Genomic DNA, 18029 nt, shown 5'->3' on the forward strand with positions numbered 1-18029 from the left:
CATTTGCAACAGTTCTGTGCTAGTTAAGAATTGGAAATTGAAGGGACGCCCAGCTGTGGTATATGATTGTGATGGAATATTGTGCTCTTAATGATGAGGTTTGAGAACTGAGGGTAAGAGATCCCCTTGGCTACGAGCAGGTTTTGCAAAAGTTGGCAATCCCCAATAAACACAGGCACGAGGTTTGTGGCAAAGAATGGGTTTGTTTACCCTAAGAAAACAGTATATTAAGAAGACAGTTTTCTCAGTGGGCAAAGGATCCTTTTGGGATGATTCTGAGAAGAAAATATCACCAGTGGGCAATAGCCTGTTAGGACCTCTGCAAAGATGGCTTGACAAGCCCGTGGTTAGTCTGGGCCTGGGGCTGGGGAGCAGTTTGAGCTGCTCAATAGTTGCCTCTGCCCCAGGCCAAAATTTCTAATTGAATGAGCTTATCTGGGTGTTGTCTGGGAGGGGTGGGCCAGGGAGGGTTTGAGAGTCAGGAGCACCCTTCCCTCCAAAGGGGACAGAGTTTACATCCGGGCCTTTCTAACCCCTCCCCGCAAGAGATCTGTTTATATCATTAAGAAATAAATCTAATTTCAGAAAACCCTGGAAAGATTTACATGAATGGGTGCTGAGTGAAGTGATCAGAACTAGGAGAACACTGTACCCAGAAACAGCAAGATCCGGTGATCAGCTTGGAATGGCTTGGCTCTTCTCAGCAGTTTAATGATCCTCCTGGAGAACTTAGGATGGAAAGTGGTCTCCATCCCCAGAGGAAGAATTGATGTGGGTCTGAATGCAGATCATACTGATTTTCACTATTTCATGTTTTTCTCCCTGTACAACATGTGCGTGATTGAACATGTATAACCTGTATCAAATTGCTTACCATCAACTGTGCATACCCTTTGATCCAGCAGTGTTTCTACTGGGCTTATATCCCAAAGAGATCATAAAGAAGGGAAAGGGACCTGTATGTGCACAAATGTTTGTGGCAGCCCTCTTTGGAGTGGCCAGAAACTGGAAACTGAGTGGATGCCCATCAGTTGGAGAATGGCTGAATAAATTGTGGTCTATGAATATTATGGAATATTACTGTTTTGTAAGAAACGACCAGCAGGAGGATTTCAGAAAGGCCTGGAGAGACTTTCATGAACTGATGCTGAGTGAAACGAGCAGGGCCAGGATCATCATGTACTTCAACAACAATAGTATATGAGGATCAATCCTGATGGACGTGGCCCTCCAGCAATGAGATGAACCAAATCAATTCCAATAGCACAGTAATGAATGGAACCAGCCCCTCCCAGTGAAAGAACTCTGGGAGGAGGCTATGAACCATTATTTAGATTTCCCAATTCCTCTATTTTTGTCCACCTGCATTTTTGATTTCCTTCACAGGCTAATTGTTCACTATTTCAAAGTCCGATTCCTTTTGTGCAGCAAATTAACTGTCAGGACATGTATACTTGTTTTGCATTTAATTTATACTTTAACATACTTAACATGTATTGGTCAACCTGCCATCGGGGGAGGGGGTGGAGGGAAGGAGGGGAAAAATTGGAACAAAAGGTTTGGCAATTGTCAATGCTGTAAAATGACCCATGTATAAAGAAAGAATAAAAAATTGCTTACCATCTCAGGGAGGGGGGGAGGAGATGGAGGGGGAAATTTTGAAGCTCAACATTTTAAAGAATGTTTAAAATTTGTATATGTAATTGGGAAGATATTAAATTAAAAATTAGATGAAAAAATTAATGCTAATAGCGTACCTTGGGTTCAGAGTCACTTCCACCAGAAACTTTTACCAAAATCTATACTATCCTGGTCATAATAAGCTTGGGGAGAGATGTCCAGACTGACCTAGTTTTTCGTGCCCTCCATGATCTACCTCCAGATGCATCCAAGTAACTTTGGAAGGAATCTTGAACAAGGGAAAAATGTAAAAATACAATTCGAAGTAACAATTCTCCCCGTTCTCTTGGGCCACTCAAGAGGAAGCCAGGAGGCTTCCGGCAGAGCCGGAACTAGATCCAACTGCACAAGGGTCAGAAAGGCCACTTTCCAGGCCAGGAGCATTTCCCCGGAGGGGGTGTGAGGACCAGTGTCACCCAAAGGCAGAATTAGAAGCCAGGCTATCCTCCTCAATCCATTTCCTTCCGAAAGACTTTTACTTTTGTTGCTTTTCCACTAGAGACTTTTCCCTTTCTCTTTCTTTCCTTCCACCTTGAGGGTGCAAGAAACAATCTTACCAAGGACTTGGTAAGTCCGACTCACCGACGAATCCTGGAAACATTTACTTTACATTGTTGCAAGAGCGGGTCTCTAGGCCGGGGCAGCCATTTTTGAAATTGCAAAGACAAGCTTTTACTAGTCCCTCCTGTAATGCCGTGGGAACTGTGACAGAGTAGAGATTGGAGAACCATTTGATTATTAATTTATTGGAGAGATTAATTTAATCAATTAAGTAGGATTCTCATCTTAAGTCTTCTTCCCCGCCAGTGTCCTTACAGGAAGGTCTTTTATAGAATCCCAAGTTCAATGACATAGTGGGAGGAGGTAAGTGGATGGGGATACTCTAATGGGGGAGGTGCCTAGAATAAAGTGATGAAGGGAGGGGCTGGAGAGGTTGCTGATACTCTAAAAAGACCTTGTCTTTAAATATAGAGCCCTTTTCCATTACATTTAAGAGGGAATGATTAGCCTGGGGTTCTACCCGTTGGGGGACCCGGTGACAGCGTAGCCCCACCGAACAGCATTAGAAAATGAGGGTGAATTTGTCCTTTACTCCCCAAGTACCCCCGATTTCCACCTTGATGACATCCTTCCATGAAGGACCAAAGCAGATCCAGGGAATACAAGTAAAAGCCGAAAGTCAGTCCCTGCCCCCGAACTTTTAGATTTTGTGGGGAAGAACGGGCCAAAGGGAAACCCAGGGTTCCTTTCAAACTAAAAGCCCCCAACATCCTTACTTAGATCCCACCTCTGTTTCTTAGGTTTCAGTTTTCTCATTTAGCTTTTCTCTCTCTCTCCAATTTCCCTAACTTTGGGAAACCGGTCCCATCCACTCACGGACCTGGAGCCCCGACCCCTCCTTCCCACCCCTGGTCACTTTCCCCACCCCCCCTCGGCCCGGGCACCCATGGCAGAGGGCCGCAGGATCCCCAACCTCCTCCTCCCTCCTCAAGTGGCCCCTGGTCCGTCCACCAGCCCCTTCTTCTCCTAGCCCGCCCTCTGGTTCCCCCCCCGCCCTCTTCCAGATCTCTCCCGGCCTCTGCTGTTTCCTCTGCGGGACTTCCCGGGATCCACTCACCGGCCCGGGCCCTCGACCTCCGGGCCCCAACCCTCTATCCCAGCCCTTTCCTTGTCTTCATCTGACTTGTTCTGCCTTTAGCCTGAGAGCTCCTTGAGAACTAGGAAGGATTTTCGAAGTTTTTGCCTTTGTGTCCTCAGCACTGAAGGAACCACCGGGCCCGGTTAAAGTTTGGGGGGGGGTGGGGGAAACTGCATTTGCACACCTTTAGTTCATTTTTTGGTAATTTAAACTAACCAATAATTTAAAGAAAAACCAAGAACAGATGGGGGCAAACCCAAGGCGGGGAGACAGGAGTGCCTGAGGCCAAAGTCACCCCTGGGGTCAGCGGGGTTGAGGCAGTATCGGTTTATGATGTTTTGTTGTTACCGGTGGCTGGGGATTGTGAGTATAAGTGTTGGAGTGTATGCGTGAGTACATTAGGGTGTGTGGGTGTACCCTCCCGGCTCTCCCCTCCCAGCAGGCCCCTCCCTTTCGGGCCCCCCAGCCCGCCCCTCCCCCCAGCCCCCTGTTCTGCCCCCAGTCTTGTCCTTTTCCAGCTTCTTTTGGCCCCGTCCCTCCCCAGGCCCTCGGGCCCGCAGCCCCCGCCGCCCTTACACCAGGCGGGCGGGCGGCCCTTTCCCCCCGGGTTTTCTGCCCGCCCCGCCTGGACAGAGTTCTAAAGCGAGATCTCAATCAGTTGGAGAATGGGTAAATTGTGGTATATGAAAAATGGAATATTACTGTTCTGAAGAAAGACCAACAGGATGATTTGAAAAGGCCTGGAGACTTACCGAACGATGCTATGAAATGAGCAGGACCGGAGATCATTATATACTTCAACAACAATGGGAATAACAGTCCTGATAGATCAGGCCACCCACAAACGAGATCCACCAAATCATTTCAAGGAGCAGAATGAACTGAACCAGCTATGCCCAGAAAAGAACCTGGGAGATGACTAAAACCAACATTAATTTAGTCCCTATATTTATGCAGACCGCATCTTTGATTTTTCACAAGCAATTGTACAATAATTCGGAGTCTGATTCTTTATGTACAGCAAAATAATGTTTTTGGTCATGTATACTTATTGTTATCTGTTATATTTTAATATTTAAATCACTGGTCATCCTGCCATTTAGGGGAGGGGTTAAGGGGAAAATTGGAACAAGAGGTTTTAATTGTTAATGTTAGTTACCCATGTATATATCCTAAATTAAAGACTATTAAATAAAAAAAAAATATAAAAAATAAAAAAGCAGAGATCTCGTTGAAGAGATCCCAGAATTAAGGGTTTCCTCCCCTCCCATTTTCCAGGCCGGGGGGAGGGGGGGGGGAGGGGGGGAGGGAGGGGAGGGCCGGCCGGTGGCCCAGCAGGACAGCCCCGGGGGGATTGTGTCGGGACACCCCGGGGGGGCCCAAAGCAAAGCCGGCCTCGGGCCCACTGTCCCCTCCCAGCCCACCCCTGTGGCCCCGGGGGGAGAAAGGGTTTCCCCCAGGTCCGGGCAAGAGGCAGGCCGGGCCTCCAGCCCCCGGCCCCAGACTCCAGCCAGAGGCTGTCCCTGTGTGAACTGTCTGCTCCCGGCCTCCCCCTCTCCCTTCTGCCGTTCCTCCTTTCTCCTTCCCCCTCGCTGTTCTTGTCCCCGACCTTCCCTGACCATTGCTCCTATAACCCATACCGTCCCTCTGCTTCTTGGGCCTCATTCTTCTCCCTTTCTCCTTTCCTTTTCCCTGCTCCCCTCTTTCCTCCTACCCCCTCACCTCTTCTCTCCCCCCCTTCATCACTGGTTTCTCCTCCTCCCTTCCCTTCTCCCGCCCCCTGCCTTTCCCTCTTCCCTCTTCTTCCCTCTCCATCACTGATTATATTCATTTCTCCCCTTCCCTTTTCTCTCCCTCTCCCCCTTCACTCTCCTCCCTCCCTCCATCACTCTCCCTTCCCATCCACTCCTCCCTTCATGCTCCCTTCTCCCTCCCCCACTTCCCTTTTCCCTCCCTCTCCCCTTCCTTCCTCCTTTCTCCCTCTCCCTCCTCTCTCCCCTCCCCTCCCTCTCTCCATCCTTCTCACATCCACTCCTCCCTTCATGCTCCCTCCTCCCTCTCCCCCACTTCCCTTTTCCCTGCCCCTCGGCCTCCCTGTCCCTGAATCCTCTGGGTGTCCCTCCTCCCCAGCCCTCTCATTATGGAGCAGGAGACCACGGACCCAGCCCTGACTCCCTTGTACCATTTAGAATGGCAGCTCCCCGGGCCCGGCGGAGCCTTTTTGAAAAGGGCCTGTCCCCCCTGGGTGCGGGGTCCCCCCAGGGCCGGGCCCGCCCCGGGCAAAGGAAGTGGGGGCCTCCAGGTCCGGGGAGCCCTGGGGCCCGGAGGTTTGAGGGGGAGGAAGTTTCTGAGAAATGAGGAAATTTCTTCCCCAGCTGGGACGGATTTTAGGATGGGGAGGTCGGGCCTCGGCCTCCTCCCAGCCCTGGGGGGGGGAAAGGAGGCCCAGCCTGATTCCCGGGGTCCCCTCACCAGAGCCTGCAGTGGGGAGGAGGGGGAGCAGGCCCCGGCCCGCCCCCAGGAGGCTGGGCGGCCCTGGTGAGGTTTGGGACCTGAATCGGTCCCCAGGGGGCTGGCAGGGTTGGGGCAGATTGGGAGTGCCCAGCCCAGTGCCAGGCCCAAAAGGGGAACAAGCCTGGGAGGGGAGGTTTAAACGCCTGCTTTCCCCAACCCGCCTCCCCAGGGCTCTTAGGCCCCACCCCCTCCTCAAACCCACCTCAGGAGGCTTTCCTGGGTGAGGAGGGTTCCCTGCCTTGGTTCCACCAACCTCGGGGTTGGGACCCCAGTCGGGAGAAGGGGCCCAGGAAGCGCTTAACCCGCCTGGCGCCTGCCTGGGGCCCCATCTCCTCCAGCCAGAACAACGGGCTTAACCAGGCTTTCCGTTTGCCGGACCCCGAGGGGCCGGGGTAGGGGCTGGCCCAAAAGGTCCTGGGCCCAGCCCCAGCCCCAGCCTCCCTGGGAGATCCGGACCCCGGCCCTCCCTGGGGTGGCTAGGGCTAATGTTTCCCACCCCAGAACCATGGGGAACCCCCGGGGTCCCCAGATGGCCCAGGAGAGAGGGGCAGGAGGGGAGGAGCCCAAAGACCCTGAGAACCAGGGAGTCGGGGCTGATGTGATGAGGGGACCTGGGGGTAACGGGGACCTGGGAGCTGAGGGGGACCTGGGGGGGTGACAGGGATATGACTCTGTTGATGGGACTAGGGCTGAGGGAATGTGATTCTGGATCCCGGCGTGAGGTGGCTGGGGGTGATGGGGGGGGGGGGTCAGTCTGCCCTGGGCCAGTCCAGCTGTTTTGCTGGGGTTCCGAACCCCCCGAGGCTTCTGCCTCGGGGCATCTTCCCCCAAACTAACTGGGCCAGACTGAGAGGACCCCGCCCTTGGAGGGGGAGGGGTGGGAAGCCGCCCTCCCCCCTTTCCCCAACCCCCAGCTGGTGTCTGGGGGTCCCGCCCCCCTGTGCCCCCCACCGCCCTCTGCCCTTCCCCAGGCGGCCTGGGATTGGGGCTACCGGCCCCCCCAATCTGCCTGGGGCTTTACGGTGGGGTCTGGACGAAAGTCGCCAGGGGATTGGGTGTGGGGGGAGGGGGGAGGGAGGCCCTGAGGGGGAGGCCTGGGTGCCCCCACCCGGGATGGGAGGATTCCCGGGGGCCCCTCCCAGAACACAAGGCCCCCTCCCCTGCAGCTTTGCTCTGGCCGTGTCCAACAAGACGGTGAATCTCACGGAAGGCTTTCCTTACATCAGGTATGGGCGGGCAAGCTGCACTGGGGCGGGGGGTGGGGGTGGGCCAGTGCCAGTGCCAGTGACCCCTCATCTCTCTTCCCCCACCACAGCCTCTGTGGATCTTTCCCCCCTCAGAGCTGCATTTTCAGCCAGTTTCTGAACATCGGGGCTGCCATGGGTGAGTAGGCCGGCTTGCCTCGCCCCGCAACCCCCCGACTCGATGCCCCCCCAGCCCTCTGAGCCCATCCCCATGGGGCCCCGGGGCCTCGAGCGCCAACGAGGGGACCCCGGACCCCCCCGTCTCCTCCCCCACAGTGGCCTGGATCTCCGTCCTGCGATACGTCCAGTTCCGGGAATGGGGCATCCCTAAGTTTCCCAACCGCCTGTGTCTGGGCTCGGGCTTCCTCTGTGCCTTGGGGGCCTCCATCGTGGGCAACTTCCAGGTGAGCCTGGCGTGCTGGGGACCTCGGGCCGGACAGTCGGGCGGCCCCCGGGCTGTCAGTGGCCCTCGGAGCCCCCACGCTCATGGGAAATCCTCCCGCTGGAAAAGTCCCCCGGCCAAAACTGAGGCAGGGCCGGAGGGCTGGTCGAGGTTCCGTGTGCACAGGGGACAAACCCAGTGCGGCCTCCGAAGCACAGACGTGGCAAAGCGGGGCCAGTCCTCCTCCGCTGCTGGCCCAGGGCTTGCTCTGGCCGAACAGTCCCACCAAGTCCCTGGGCTGGATTTCTGGGGTCCTGCCCGTGGTCCCGCCCGGGACTTTCAATATAGGTCAGGAGTCAGAGCCCCAAATGGCCTGGGTGGGGGGGGGCGGGGAGGGAAAGGGCAGGGGGGCCTTTCTGAGCTGGGAGGGAGGTTAAAGGAAACTTGCAGGTCCCTTTGGCCAGAAGGGGAAATCGAGGCAGAGAAGGCAACGAGCACACTTAGTTCTCAGAGTAAGTATGAATGGGGGGTGTCTAAAGCCGCCCCCACCCACTCGAGCTGGCCGGGGAGCATCCCAGCAGGCATCGGTCCGACGACATCTGTCCAACAACACTGAGACCACCCTTTAGGTCGACCCTTGGTCCATTCGGTCACTACTTGGGTTCAACCATGAGTCATGAGCAAAGGTTTCTGGGCCTCCCCCCTTCTGGCCCACTCTCCTCGTGGCAACGCCCACCCAGGTGTCCTGCTGCCCTCCCCGGAGCGGGCCAGGGCCCGGCCCCCCCAGGCTGATCTCCCCTCGCTGCCCCAGGTGACCCCTGCCCTCTGACCTGCGGCTCTCTCCCTCCTCCCCGCAGCAAACCAACGAGCTCTCCATGCATCTCTTTGGGTCCTTCCTGGCCTTCGTGGTGGGCATGGCCTATTTCTGGACCCAGCTGGTGCTGCTGCGCCTGGCCAAGCCTCGGGCCCAGCCTGGCGCCCCCTGGATCGAGCCCCTGCGCCTGCTGCTCTGTGGGCTCTGCACGGCCCTCATGGTGGCCAGTATCCTCGCAGGGAGCGAGGGGGGGTGCGGGCCTCTCGGAGACGGCCGGGGAGGGGGCGGCTGGGGGTCACTCGGCGAATGTGGGGGTGACACCCGGGCAGGGAGCTGGGAGGGGAAAGCAGGGAGGCTGCACCAGTGCCCGCCTGGGATCCTTGACACGAGCGCCCAGTGATTGTGCTGCACTTCTGGCCCAGGCGCTCCGAGGCGGCCGTGTGCGAGTGGTCCACGGCCATGCTGCTCTTCGTCCTCTTCGGCCTCCTGGCCGTGGACTTTTCTGACGCGACCGGCTTCGCCATCAGCCTGCAGAGCAGGCCCCGCTCCTGCCCCTCGGGGGCTGCCCACCTGCCTTCCCTCTAGCCTCCCGCTCCGCCGCGGTCCCCTCGTTCCCGATCCCCGAGGTGGCCGACGGGAGCTCCCCCTTCAACTCCGGCCCTGCCCTGGGCCTCGGTGCACTGACCTCTGACCCGAGCCTGGCCCGAGACCACAAGGGAAGCTGAAGGGCTGCTCTCGTCTCCTGGGCGAGGGTTTGGGATCCCGAGTACGCTGGCAAGCCCCATCTATGGGCGGGGGCCGTACCACAGAATGGGTTGTTTCCCCGCCCCAAACTCCGGCCTCAGCCCGGGACCTTTGGGGACCCCAAGGTCCCGGTGAAGCCAGACCCAACGCCAAGGGCGAAGGAGGGGAGCAGGAGATGGGCCGAAAATTAACTTTTCATTTTGGAGCAAATCCAACAAGGGCAAGGGGGGACAGAGGAGGAGAGAAAGGAAAGGGGCTGGGAAAAGGACAGGGGCCCCGCCCCGCCCCTCAATCCACCCAATCCCCTGCCCCCCTTTAAGATAAAAAAAAATTAATCATAAAAAAAGAAATGGCCCCCCCCACCCCACCCCCCGCCCAACCCCTTCCCAAGGTCACGAACCCGCCCCCACCCCAGCCTCCCCTTGGGTATTTACAGCTTCGTTGTGGGGTTAGGGGGGGATGAATCGGGCGAGTGACCCCCGAGGGGGGAATGGGCTGAACGAGGGGAAAGGGAGGGGTGGAGATCAGGGGCTGGGACCCCGGCCCGAGCTTCCTGTCCTTGGGGGGCGGCCCCCGCCGAGGAGAACCACCCGGCGGGGCTCGGGCGCCCCGGGGCTGCAGCCCTGGGGTGGCCGACCCGGTTTTCCCCGCCGCCCCCCTGGGAGGAGAGAAGGGGCCGGGTGGGCCCCCAGCAGTGAAGGGCCCGCCTTGAGGCCGTGTGCCCCACAGCCCGGCCCTGCAAGGGTAGGGGCAACCCCGGGGGGGGGGGTCTGAGAAGCCCCTTCTTGCCAGGTTCATTGGGGCGGCGGCCCCTCCCCGGGAGAGATGTGGCCCAGGGGGCCGAGGAGCTGACCAATGGGATCTCCCCATGCAGCGGACCCTTCTAGCCTGTAGGCTCCTGGAGAGCAGGGGCTGCTGGGTGTTCTACCTCTGGGGAACTTAATAATCTCCTTGAATTGGGAAGTGCTTCGCCAACCGGGCCCGGCGAGGGGCAGCACCAAAGTCCCACCCCAGCAGGGATTGGGCGCCCCAGGCTGCCCTCGAAAGGGGCAAGGGTGTCACTGCCAGCAAGGGATCTAGGGCCCAGGCCCCGCCCCAACACACAAACACACAACACACACACACACACACACAACACCCACCCATTAGATGGTTACAATGCTTATTTCCCCAACGTTTTGGGCTCTGGTCCTCCTTAGAGGTGCTGCCCTGGTGAAACCTTGGTTACTGAGACTGCTTAGCGCATCCCTGGGCACCTGATAGGATCATGGTTGCTAAGGAGGGGCTGTTGCCTAGCAACTGCCTCTAGGGAGCCTTCCTCAGGACCCTGTGCCCTTTGAACCTAGCCCTTTAGCGGTAACGGGTCCTAAGGTGTCTAGGAAAACCACCTCCACACCTGCCCCCGCTCTTCCACATGGCAGGAAAGGGTGGGCTCTGGGACTCTAAGCCGCCTGCCGTGGCTGGAACCTGGCAGGGGAGGGAGTCGCGCCGGCCCACTCCCTCTGCCCGAGCCTGATCCAAGGCCCCCACACCGAGGACTAACCCTGCCAGCCGAGGCTGTGCTGCCCCCGTGTCCTTCCCCGCCTCCCCTAAGGCTCGGCCCGGGCTCCCTCACCTGCCAGTGCTTGCACCGATGGCTGGTCGTGGGTGCTCAGGAGCTGGGCCTGACTTTCCACCCAGTTTAACCAGGGCTGGGACCTGAGGGGGGGGGGCAGCGGCCCGGGAGGCAGCCGGCGGGGGCAACGGGCCTCCTCCCCAGCAGGGCCCTGGCAGCCGGGGGGCGCCCCACCCCCAGGGGGCCACGGATCCGCTCTTGGAGGATCACGGGGCAATGAGGAGGGACCGAGAACCCCTGCCGTCCCGCTCCCGCCGCCTGGGAGGGGGGTCGGGGCCCTCCGATGAACTGATGTCAACCTGGAAGCGAACGGGTTTCTGGAAGACGGAGGGGCCGGCGCTGGTCTTATATTCGGCCCGGAAGCTGGTCTGGGACAGCACACTGTGACTCAGGCTGGGGATCTGGTTAGGGAGGGAGGGAGCTGAGCCTGTGGCCCACGGCTACGGCCGCGGTCCCATCGGCCCACGGGGCAGCTACTGCCCAGGACGCCCCCCTTGGGAGCCGCCGGGCTGACCAATGGGCCTGCGGCATTCTGGGCCGGGGACACCAGATCCCGGGGCTCCCTACGGCCCTGCCCGAGATTTCCAACAGTGCCAGGGCAACCCCATGGCCCCGTCCTGGGGAAAGCCTCCCTGAGGACCTCATGGAGGACTCTGTGTGGCCCCGTTCGTCATTTCCTCCTTCAGCTCATTATACAGATGAGGAAACTGAGGCTGAAGGGGTTACATAGCTTAGCTGGGAAGTGCCTGAGGCTTCCTGTGTCCAGGATGGATGCTCTGTGCAGTACGGCGCCACCTCGTGGCCGCACAAGGGTCTTGTCGTCCACAAACCTTGGACCAGGGAATTTCCGACAAAGCCTACAGCTCCCATCAGGCCAGACACAGAAGGCAGGTGACCCCAAGGCAGGATGGGAGTTGTAGTTCCCCCTGCCAATCTTCCCCTATCCATTCCCTGCCTGGAATATGGGATGAGGGAGATTTCCCAGAGGGTAAGGGTCTTTCCCTAACAAATTTCCATAGGTGGGTGGGAGGTGAGGAAGAAGCTCAACCCAATTTGTGGGGTCCTGGGGCTGTGGCGGAGAAGGAGGATGATATTCATTAGCCTCAGATGTCTTACAGTCTAACTAGGGGACCTTCTCCTCCAGGTAGAGATCCAGGGTTCAAACCTCCCCTCTGACATTATCATCTCACTCCACTTTCCTCAGTATCCTCATCTGTAAAATGGATCTATGGGTCTAGCTCACCTCTGGGGCAGCTTCCAGCCTTCCACCTCAGAGACTGTGATTTTTACGCTCCTTCCCCCCCCCAATGAGATAGCTAGGGGGGAAGAGGCCTTTGGGGGAGAGGAGCTGAGCCCCCCGCGCCGCGGCCACGTACAGACAAGAAGGCGTGGACGATGTCGGCCTTGATGCTGCTCAGCGCCTTGTTCTTCAGCACCAGGAATATCTGCTCATCCTTGTCCAGGGAGATGAAGTTTCCAAACCAGGAACGCTTCGCCAGCCTGGGCGGGGGGGGGGGGGGGGGGGGGGGGGGGGGGGGAAGGCTTAGAGATCCTTGAGTTTGGCCTGCCCGTTCTGCAGATGGGGAAAAGGGGGTCCCGAGAGGAGCAGGGCCCTGATTAGGAGCACAGGGTCCTGTGGGATTATGGATTACAAGCTGCCATAGGCTCCCATAGAATCATGGGATTTTGAGCTGCCATAGGGTCCCATAGGATCATGGGATTTCAAGCTGCCAGATCTTCCTTTGGCACAAAGAAAAGTGGGATCCAGAGAGGGGCGGGATCTATAGGTCCTTCAGCCTTAAAGAGTAGGGAGTCGTGCTGCTCTGGGACCGGCCGTGTGGGTCAGAGGGGAGAAGTCCTAGCTCACTGCGCAGGGTCAGGGCCAGAGAGAACTTGGGAGATGACTGAGGGCAATCTCTCATTTCCAGAGGGGAAACTGAGGCCCAGAGATGAAGCAGCCTTGCTCCGAGCATTCTGGGATATTCACCCCTTTTTTTCTCCCGGAAGGACACGTTACACTGCCCCACCCCCACCCCAAGAGGACACTAGCTTTTCTAAGGTCAAGTCCAGGCCAGAGTCTTGGTGTCTGTGCATGACCGGCCCCGCCCCCTTCCCACATCAGAGCGTGACTCACTCTGGGGATGACTCCGGTGTCAAACTGGACATCTCCTCTGCGGTGGGGACTAGAGAGAGGGGAGGAGAGAGGGAGGAGGGAGGGGAGGGAGGGACAGATAGAGATCGAGAGAGAGACACAGGCAGAGAGAGACACAGGAACAGAGATAGAAGGATGAGGAGAGAAAGACAGAGATAGACACAGAGAGAAGAGATGACAGACAGAGATATAGAGTCAGGAGGAGAGAGAGAGACAGAGACAGCGGGATGGGGAGAGAGAGACACACAGAGGGACAGGGATAGAGAAATGGGGAAAGAGAAGGAGACAGAGAGAGACAGACAAAGAGACACAAAAAGAGATGGAGGGATGGGGAGAGACAGAGACACAAAGACAGATGAGAAGAGAAAAAGAGAGACAGAGACAGAGAAATGACCAAGAGACAGAAAAAAGAGAGACACGCAGAGACACAGAGAGATGAGGAGAGACAGAGACAGAGAGAGAGAGACGAGAGACAGCGGGACAGGGCGAGAGAGAGCTCAGGTCAGGGCCTGCTGCCCCAGGGACCGTGCCCGGCTCCCAGCTGGCCCCAGCTTAGAGCGTCCCGCCCGGAGCCCCGGGGCTGGCTGGGGGGGGGGGGGGCACACACCCTGCATCTTGCGCCGGTGGAATCGGGGAGAGCCCAGGAAGCTGTTCCGGATGGAGTTGAGGCGACTCCTCCACGCGGCGCCCCCCACGCCTCCGCCGGCTCCGGGACTGGGAGGGCGTGGGCCGGGCGGCGGGGGCGGCCCCGCGGGGAACAGGGTTTCGGGGCGCCCCCGGGGACCCGGGCAGGGGAGTGGAGCGGCCTGGCGGGGCGGTTGCCCCCCGCCCTCCCCGGGCCCGGGCGGCAGTTGCCGGCTTGGGGGTGGGGAGCGGCCCGTCCGGCCTCCCTCCCCAGGGCGGCCCCGGCCAAAAGGAGAAGAGGGGCCGGCAGGGAGGAGAGAGGGCCGGGGGGCCTCGCTCACCGGGCTCGGGTCACTCATTCTCAGGGACTGGTTGGCCGGGACCCCTCCCCCACCCCGGCCGGGGGGACTCCGCCCCGGGCCGGGGACGGGGCACGAGGCCCTCCTGTCCCCCACCTCCCCTGCCTTGGGACCCAGAGGCCCCGCCCAAAGGCGCCCGGGCCCCAAGGGCCCCGGCCCCCTGGGCCTGGGCGGAGGAGAGTCCAGTGGAAGCACCGCTGACGCTCCGGGATCTGTATTTCAGGGAGGAACGGGAAAGAGCGGGAAGGGGGGGGGGCTGGGGAGGGCTGGGAGGGGGAGAGGCCAAAGCCAGTCTTCCCATCCCAGGCTCATGGGGGAGAAGCTGGCTCGGCCCAGGGAGGTGGGGGGGGAGGCCCCCCTCTTTGGGGCCATCTCCAGGCCCGGGGGACCGGGAGCCCTGCCCCGCCCCGTCCGTGATGCTCAGCACCTCCATGGACTTGCGCTCCGGCCTCCTCTTCCCGTGGCGGCTCAGCATGGGAGAATCCACCCGCTTCCTCGGAGGGTCTGCAGGGGGAGCGGGAGAGGGCCGGGTCCTCACGGGCTCCGGAGGCCACGGCCCGCCAAGGCGTAAATGAGGCCCGCCGGGCCCCGCCGCCCCCACCAGCACGCCTCGAGGTCCGCCCCGCAGCTCAGGCCCCTCTGGGTAGAAGCAGGAAAATCTTCTCCTGGTTCTCCCTGAGGCCGGGGGGGCAAGACAGTTTGGGGCAGGGCCAATCTGCCCTCTCCGCCCCGTCGGCAGGCCTCCGGGCCTCCTTCCCCCCAAAGCCCGGGTCTTATCTCTGCAGTCCTTTCTGGGGGGCTTCTCGGGTCCAATCACGGCCCCCTGGCCCCGCCTCTGCCCTTCCCCCTCTGTCTCCCCTTCTTTCCTTGCTCTGGGCCCCAATCTGCCTGTGCCCGACCTTTTCCTGCCGCCTCCGCGGCCCTGCCTTGCCCCACTCCTGACTCGCCCCTGGCTCCCTCCCTTTTGCCTCCTGCTCCCGCTGCCTCCCGGCCCTCTCTTGCCCTGCTCTGCCTCTCTGGCCCTGCCCTTTGTCCTAGCTCCCCCCCTGCCCGCCCTGTCCCTTGGCCCTTTTGCCTGCCCTGGCCCTGCCTTTGCTCACCCTGCGCCTCCTGGCCCTCCCGGTTAGCTCCCCCTCCTGCTGGCCCTCCTTTCCTATGCACTTGCCCGGCTCCGCCCCTTTTCCCCTTTCCCCGGCCTCCGCCGGGCCCGGGTTTGCCTCCAGGCCCGACGGCCCACCCCTGGGGACTCAGCTCCCAGGGGGTGGAGCCACCCCCCGGCTTGCCCCCTCCCTCCCCCCCGGGCGGATGGGGCCGGCTCCAGCCCAGCCTCCCTTCCTCCCGTGGGCCCCCCAACCAGGAGGGGGAATCACCCCCGCGGAGGGGGAGGGTAGGTCCCAAAGGGAGCCCGGGACCATGTCTCCCAGGACCCCGGGGTCCCAGCTCCCCCCGGACCGGGCTCCGGGCCCCCGCCCGGCCGGGCCGGCCCAAACCTGGGCCGGTGGCCCCCCCGCGGGGGAGGGGGCGGCCCCCGGGCCCCCCCGGGCGGGACCCCGCCTACCGGCCTCCCCCCCCCTTTGCCCCAAACTACAGGTCCGGGGTGTTCTGAATCCTCCACTGGGAGGCGGAGGGAAAGGGAAAAGCAAAGGGGAGGCCCACCCCCGGCCCCCTCCTGCCCGGCACCCGGTCTTTTTCTCCCAGGTTCATGCCTGGCCTGGGGCACCGGTGCTTCCCGCCCCCTGGCCCGGGGGTCCCGGCCCCGGGGCCTGGCTGGGGGAGCCCGGGCCTGGCCCCCCCGGGGGAGGGCGCTGGGCTTGGGGCCCGGCCCCGGGGCCCTGGGCCTGCCCGCCCGCCACCCGCTGAGCCTCTTCTCCCTCCCCTCTCCCCGCGGCTCTAACCGGGGGAAAGGCGGAAGGGAACCGCCTTTCACCTTCTCCGCGCTCCGCTTGTCTCTCGGGCAGCGCCCCTCCCAAACGTGGGACACCCAGGCCCCCTTCCTCCCCTTTGCCTTATCGGGACACCCAGGTCCTACCGGGCAGCCCAGGTGCTGTGGCCAATTTCACGCCGGCTCCCCGGGCCTGAGTGCCCCTCCCTGCCTGGAGCCCCCGCCTTTGCCTTTGGGACATTCCCCGACCCAGAACCCGAGCCACGGGAATTGCTGTAACCGCGCCCCGGTTCCCCTTTTCAAACCCCCCGGCACTAGAGCCCTGCCTTCTCAAGTCCCTTTTTCCCCCAAGGGAAACAAGGCAAAAAGCCCACCCCGGGCCTCATTCTCAAGTTTAGTAGGGCCTTTTGGGCCACCCAAACCCCCAAAAAGGGACCCCAGAGAAATGTATTCCCCTTTAAGGAAACCTTATTTATCAACTAGGTTACCTCCTCAGAGCCGGGGTACCTTTTGGGGTCAATTCATTTTACCGCCTGTTTCCCTTCCCAAAATGGGGATTTTGGATTTAATTTCAAACCTCTTTTAATTAAATCTACCCCCGGGCCGGGGGCTTTGGTTATTTGGGGAAAAAGTACTTCCCTTTCTTTTGGGGTTTATATTTAATGTTCCTCCCTCAAATTCTGTAACAAAATCCCCATCCACATAAAAGGAATTTGAATCCGGGAATCATTGTGGGAGGACGAGGGCAAAAGAAAGGGCCCTTCCCCTCCGGCTCTAGTAGGAAAATTATACAACAAACTTAAAAGCCCAAATTTTATTCCTTCTTTTTTTGTTTGGTTTTTCTTTTCCCCCCGTGTCCTTTTGGGTTTGTCCTGCGGTTCTGTTGTTTCCGTTTGTTGTTTTTTGTCCTTCGTTTTCTCCGTTTGTTTGTTTTCTGGTTTTTGTGCCCCCAAGCTCTCCCTTTTTGGCTTTGGTTTGCTTTTTTTTTTCTCTTGCCCTCCGCCTTTGGGTCTTCTTGGCCCCATTTGGGGCGAGAAACTAAGGCAAATTGGGGGCCGGTTGCCGGGTCCCCATAAAGCGAGGGGGTTTAAGGGCCTCCCTGCCGGTTTGTTCCCTCCTCCCCCGGGCCTTTTCCTAACACGGACAAAAGAGAATTTGGGAAAATTGGCGATTGGCCCGGGGGGCTTAGAGAGCTTTTGTTCCCTTCTCTTCCTCCCTCCCGTCCGTTAAAAAATAAATTGAAATAAAGGCAGGGAATTAAAGACCAAAAAGGTACAGCTCCCTCTTCCCCGCTTGCTCCCCCGCCCTCCCCCTCTGCCCGCTTCCCCCCTGCGCTTGCCGTCTTTCCCCTTTTTCTCTCCTCCCCTTCGTCCTGCTTGCCTTGTTCCCCGCCCTCCCTTTTTCTCGCCCCCCCTCTCCTCGCCGCCCCGCTCCCCGCCCCCCCCCCTCCCCTCCCTGTCCCTTCCCCCTCTTCCGCCCTTTCCCCCCTTCCGCTCCCTGCCCCCCCTTTTGCTCCCTTTCCTTGCCCCCTTTCCCTCCTTCCGTTCTTTTGCCCCTTCCTCCCCTCCCCCTTTCCTCCCCTCCCCTTCCTTTTTCCCCCTTCCCTTCCCTCCTCCGTCTCCAATAGTTTCCCGCCTTGAGACCTTTTTCTAACAATTAGGGGGCGGCCAAGTTGGGGGCTTTCAAGGTCCCAAAGCAGAAGGGGTTGGTTTCTGTCTTCCTGTTCTTCCCTTTCTCTTGGGTTTTCCCCACCAGGGTGCAAACAGGAGACCCCACAGCCCCGTCGGGGAGCCCGCTCCCCCCGGGGGGGTCCCCTTTGCCGGTTTCCTGTCCCCGGCCCCTCCTCCCGGGGTCCCCGGGCCTTTCCCAAACCTCATGATATTTGGGCAGGCGGAGGGAGCCTGAGGGGGAAGGGGGCTCACCAGCCCTGGCCTTTCCTCCGCCCGGGATGGGGCGGGGCGCCCCGGAACTACCCAAATCCCTCTCCGGGGCCGTTCCCACCTGAAGGACCACCGTCTGGATGCGGAGTTGCCTTATCCAGCAGGCTGGGCCAGGTCCTGGGCTGAGGCGGAGGGGGCGGTTCCAGGACCTCCCTCCTGGGGCGGGTGCTGAGCCCCCCGGCCCCTCCCTGCCTCGGGGACGGGCACCGAGCCCCGCCTCCCCCTGCCCTTGGAAACCCCGCCCGGCCCCTCCCGGGTGCTGTAGAAAGGGGGAACCTTCTGGCGGGCTTGGGCTTCTTTGGGGGTGAGCCGCCCCTTCCAGAACAAAGGGCCACCCCCAATGTTCCAGAACCGCCGGGAGGAGGAGGAAGGGATGGGGGAGGGGAGGAGGGAAGGGGCTCCACTTGGAAACGGGGAAGGTACGGGCCCTTTCGCCCCCC

The 18029-nt window shown here is 60.2% G+C and overlaps 2 protein-coding genes across 2 annotated transcripts; one reads left to right on the top strand and one right to left on the bottom strand.

Annotated features, from left to right (window-relative positions):
• Positions 1-6338: 6338 nt before the first annotated feature.
• TMEM150B (transmembrane protein 150B) lies at positions 6339-9031 on the top strand. The gene is made up of 7 exons (XM_031961799.1): positions 6339-6487; positions 6805-6888; positions 6976-7059; positions 7149-7216; positions 7354-7481; positions 8317-8500; positions 8671-9031. Exons 1-7 carry the CDS (start codon positions 6339-6341, stop codon positions 8856-8858), a joined length of 885 nt encoding a protein of 294 aa, XP_031817659.1. The 3' UTR covers positions 8859-9031.
• Positions 9032-10591: 1560 nt separating this feature from the next.
• Positions 10592-15890, bottom strand: BRSK1 (BR serine/threonine kinase 1). The gene is given in 9 exon segments (XM_031961800.1): positions 10592-10715; positions 10843-11033; positions 12009-12132; positions 12767-12815; positions 13392-13534; positions 13536-13731; positions 13936-14033; positions 14157-14442; positions 15797-15890. Coding segments are annotated over 9 exon segments (1290 nt in total). The 3' UTR covers positions 10592-10606.
• Positions 15891-18029: the final 2139 nt, after the last annotated feature.

This window comes from Sarcophilus harrisii, chromosome 3, assembly GCF_902635505.1.
Source record: "Sarcophilus harrisii chromosome 3, mSarHar1.11, whole genome shotgun sequence".
Lineage (NCBI taxonomy): Eukaryota > Metazoa > Chordata > Mammalia > Dasyuromorphia > Dasyuridae > Sarcophilus > Sarcophilus harrisii.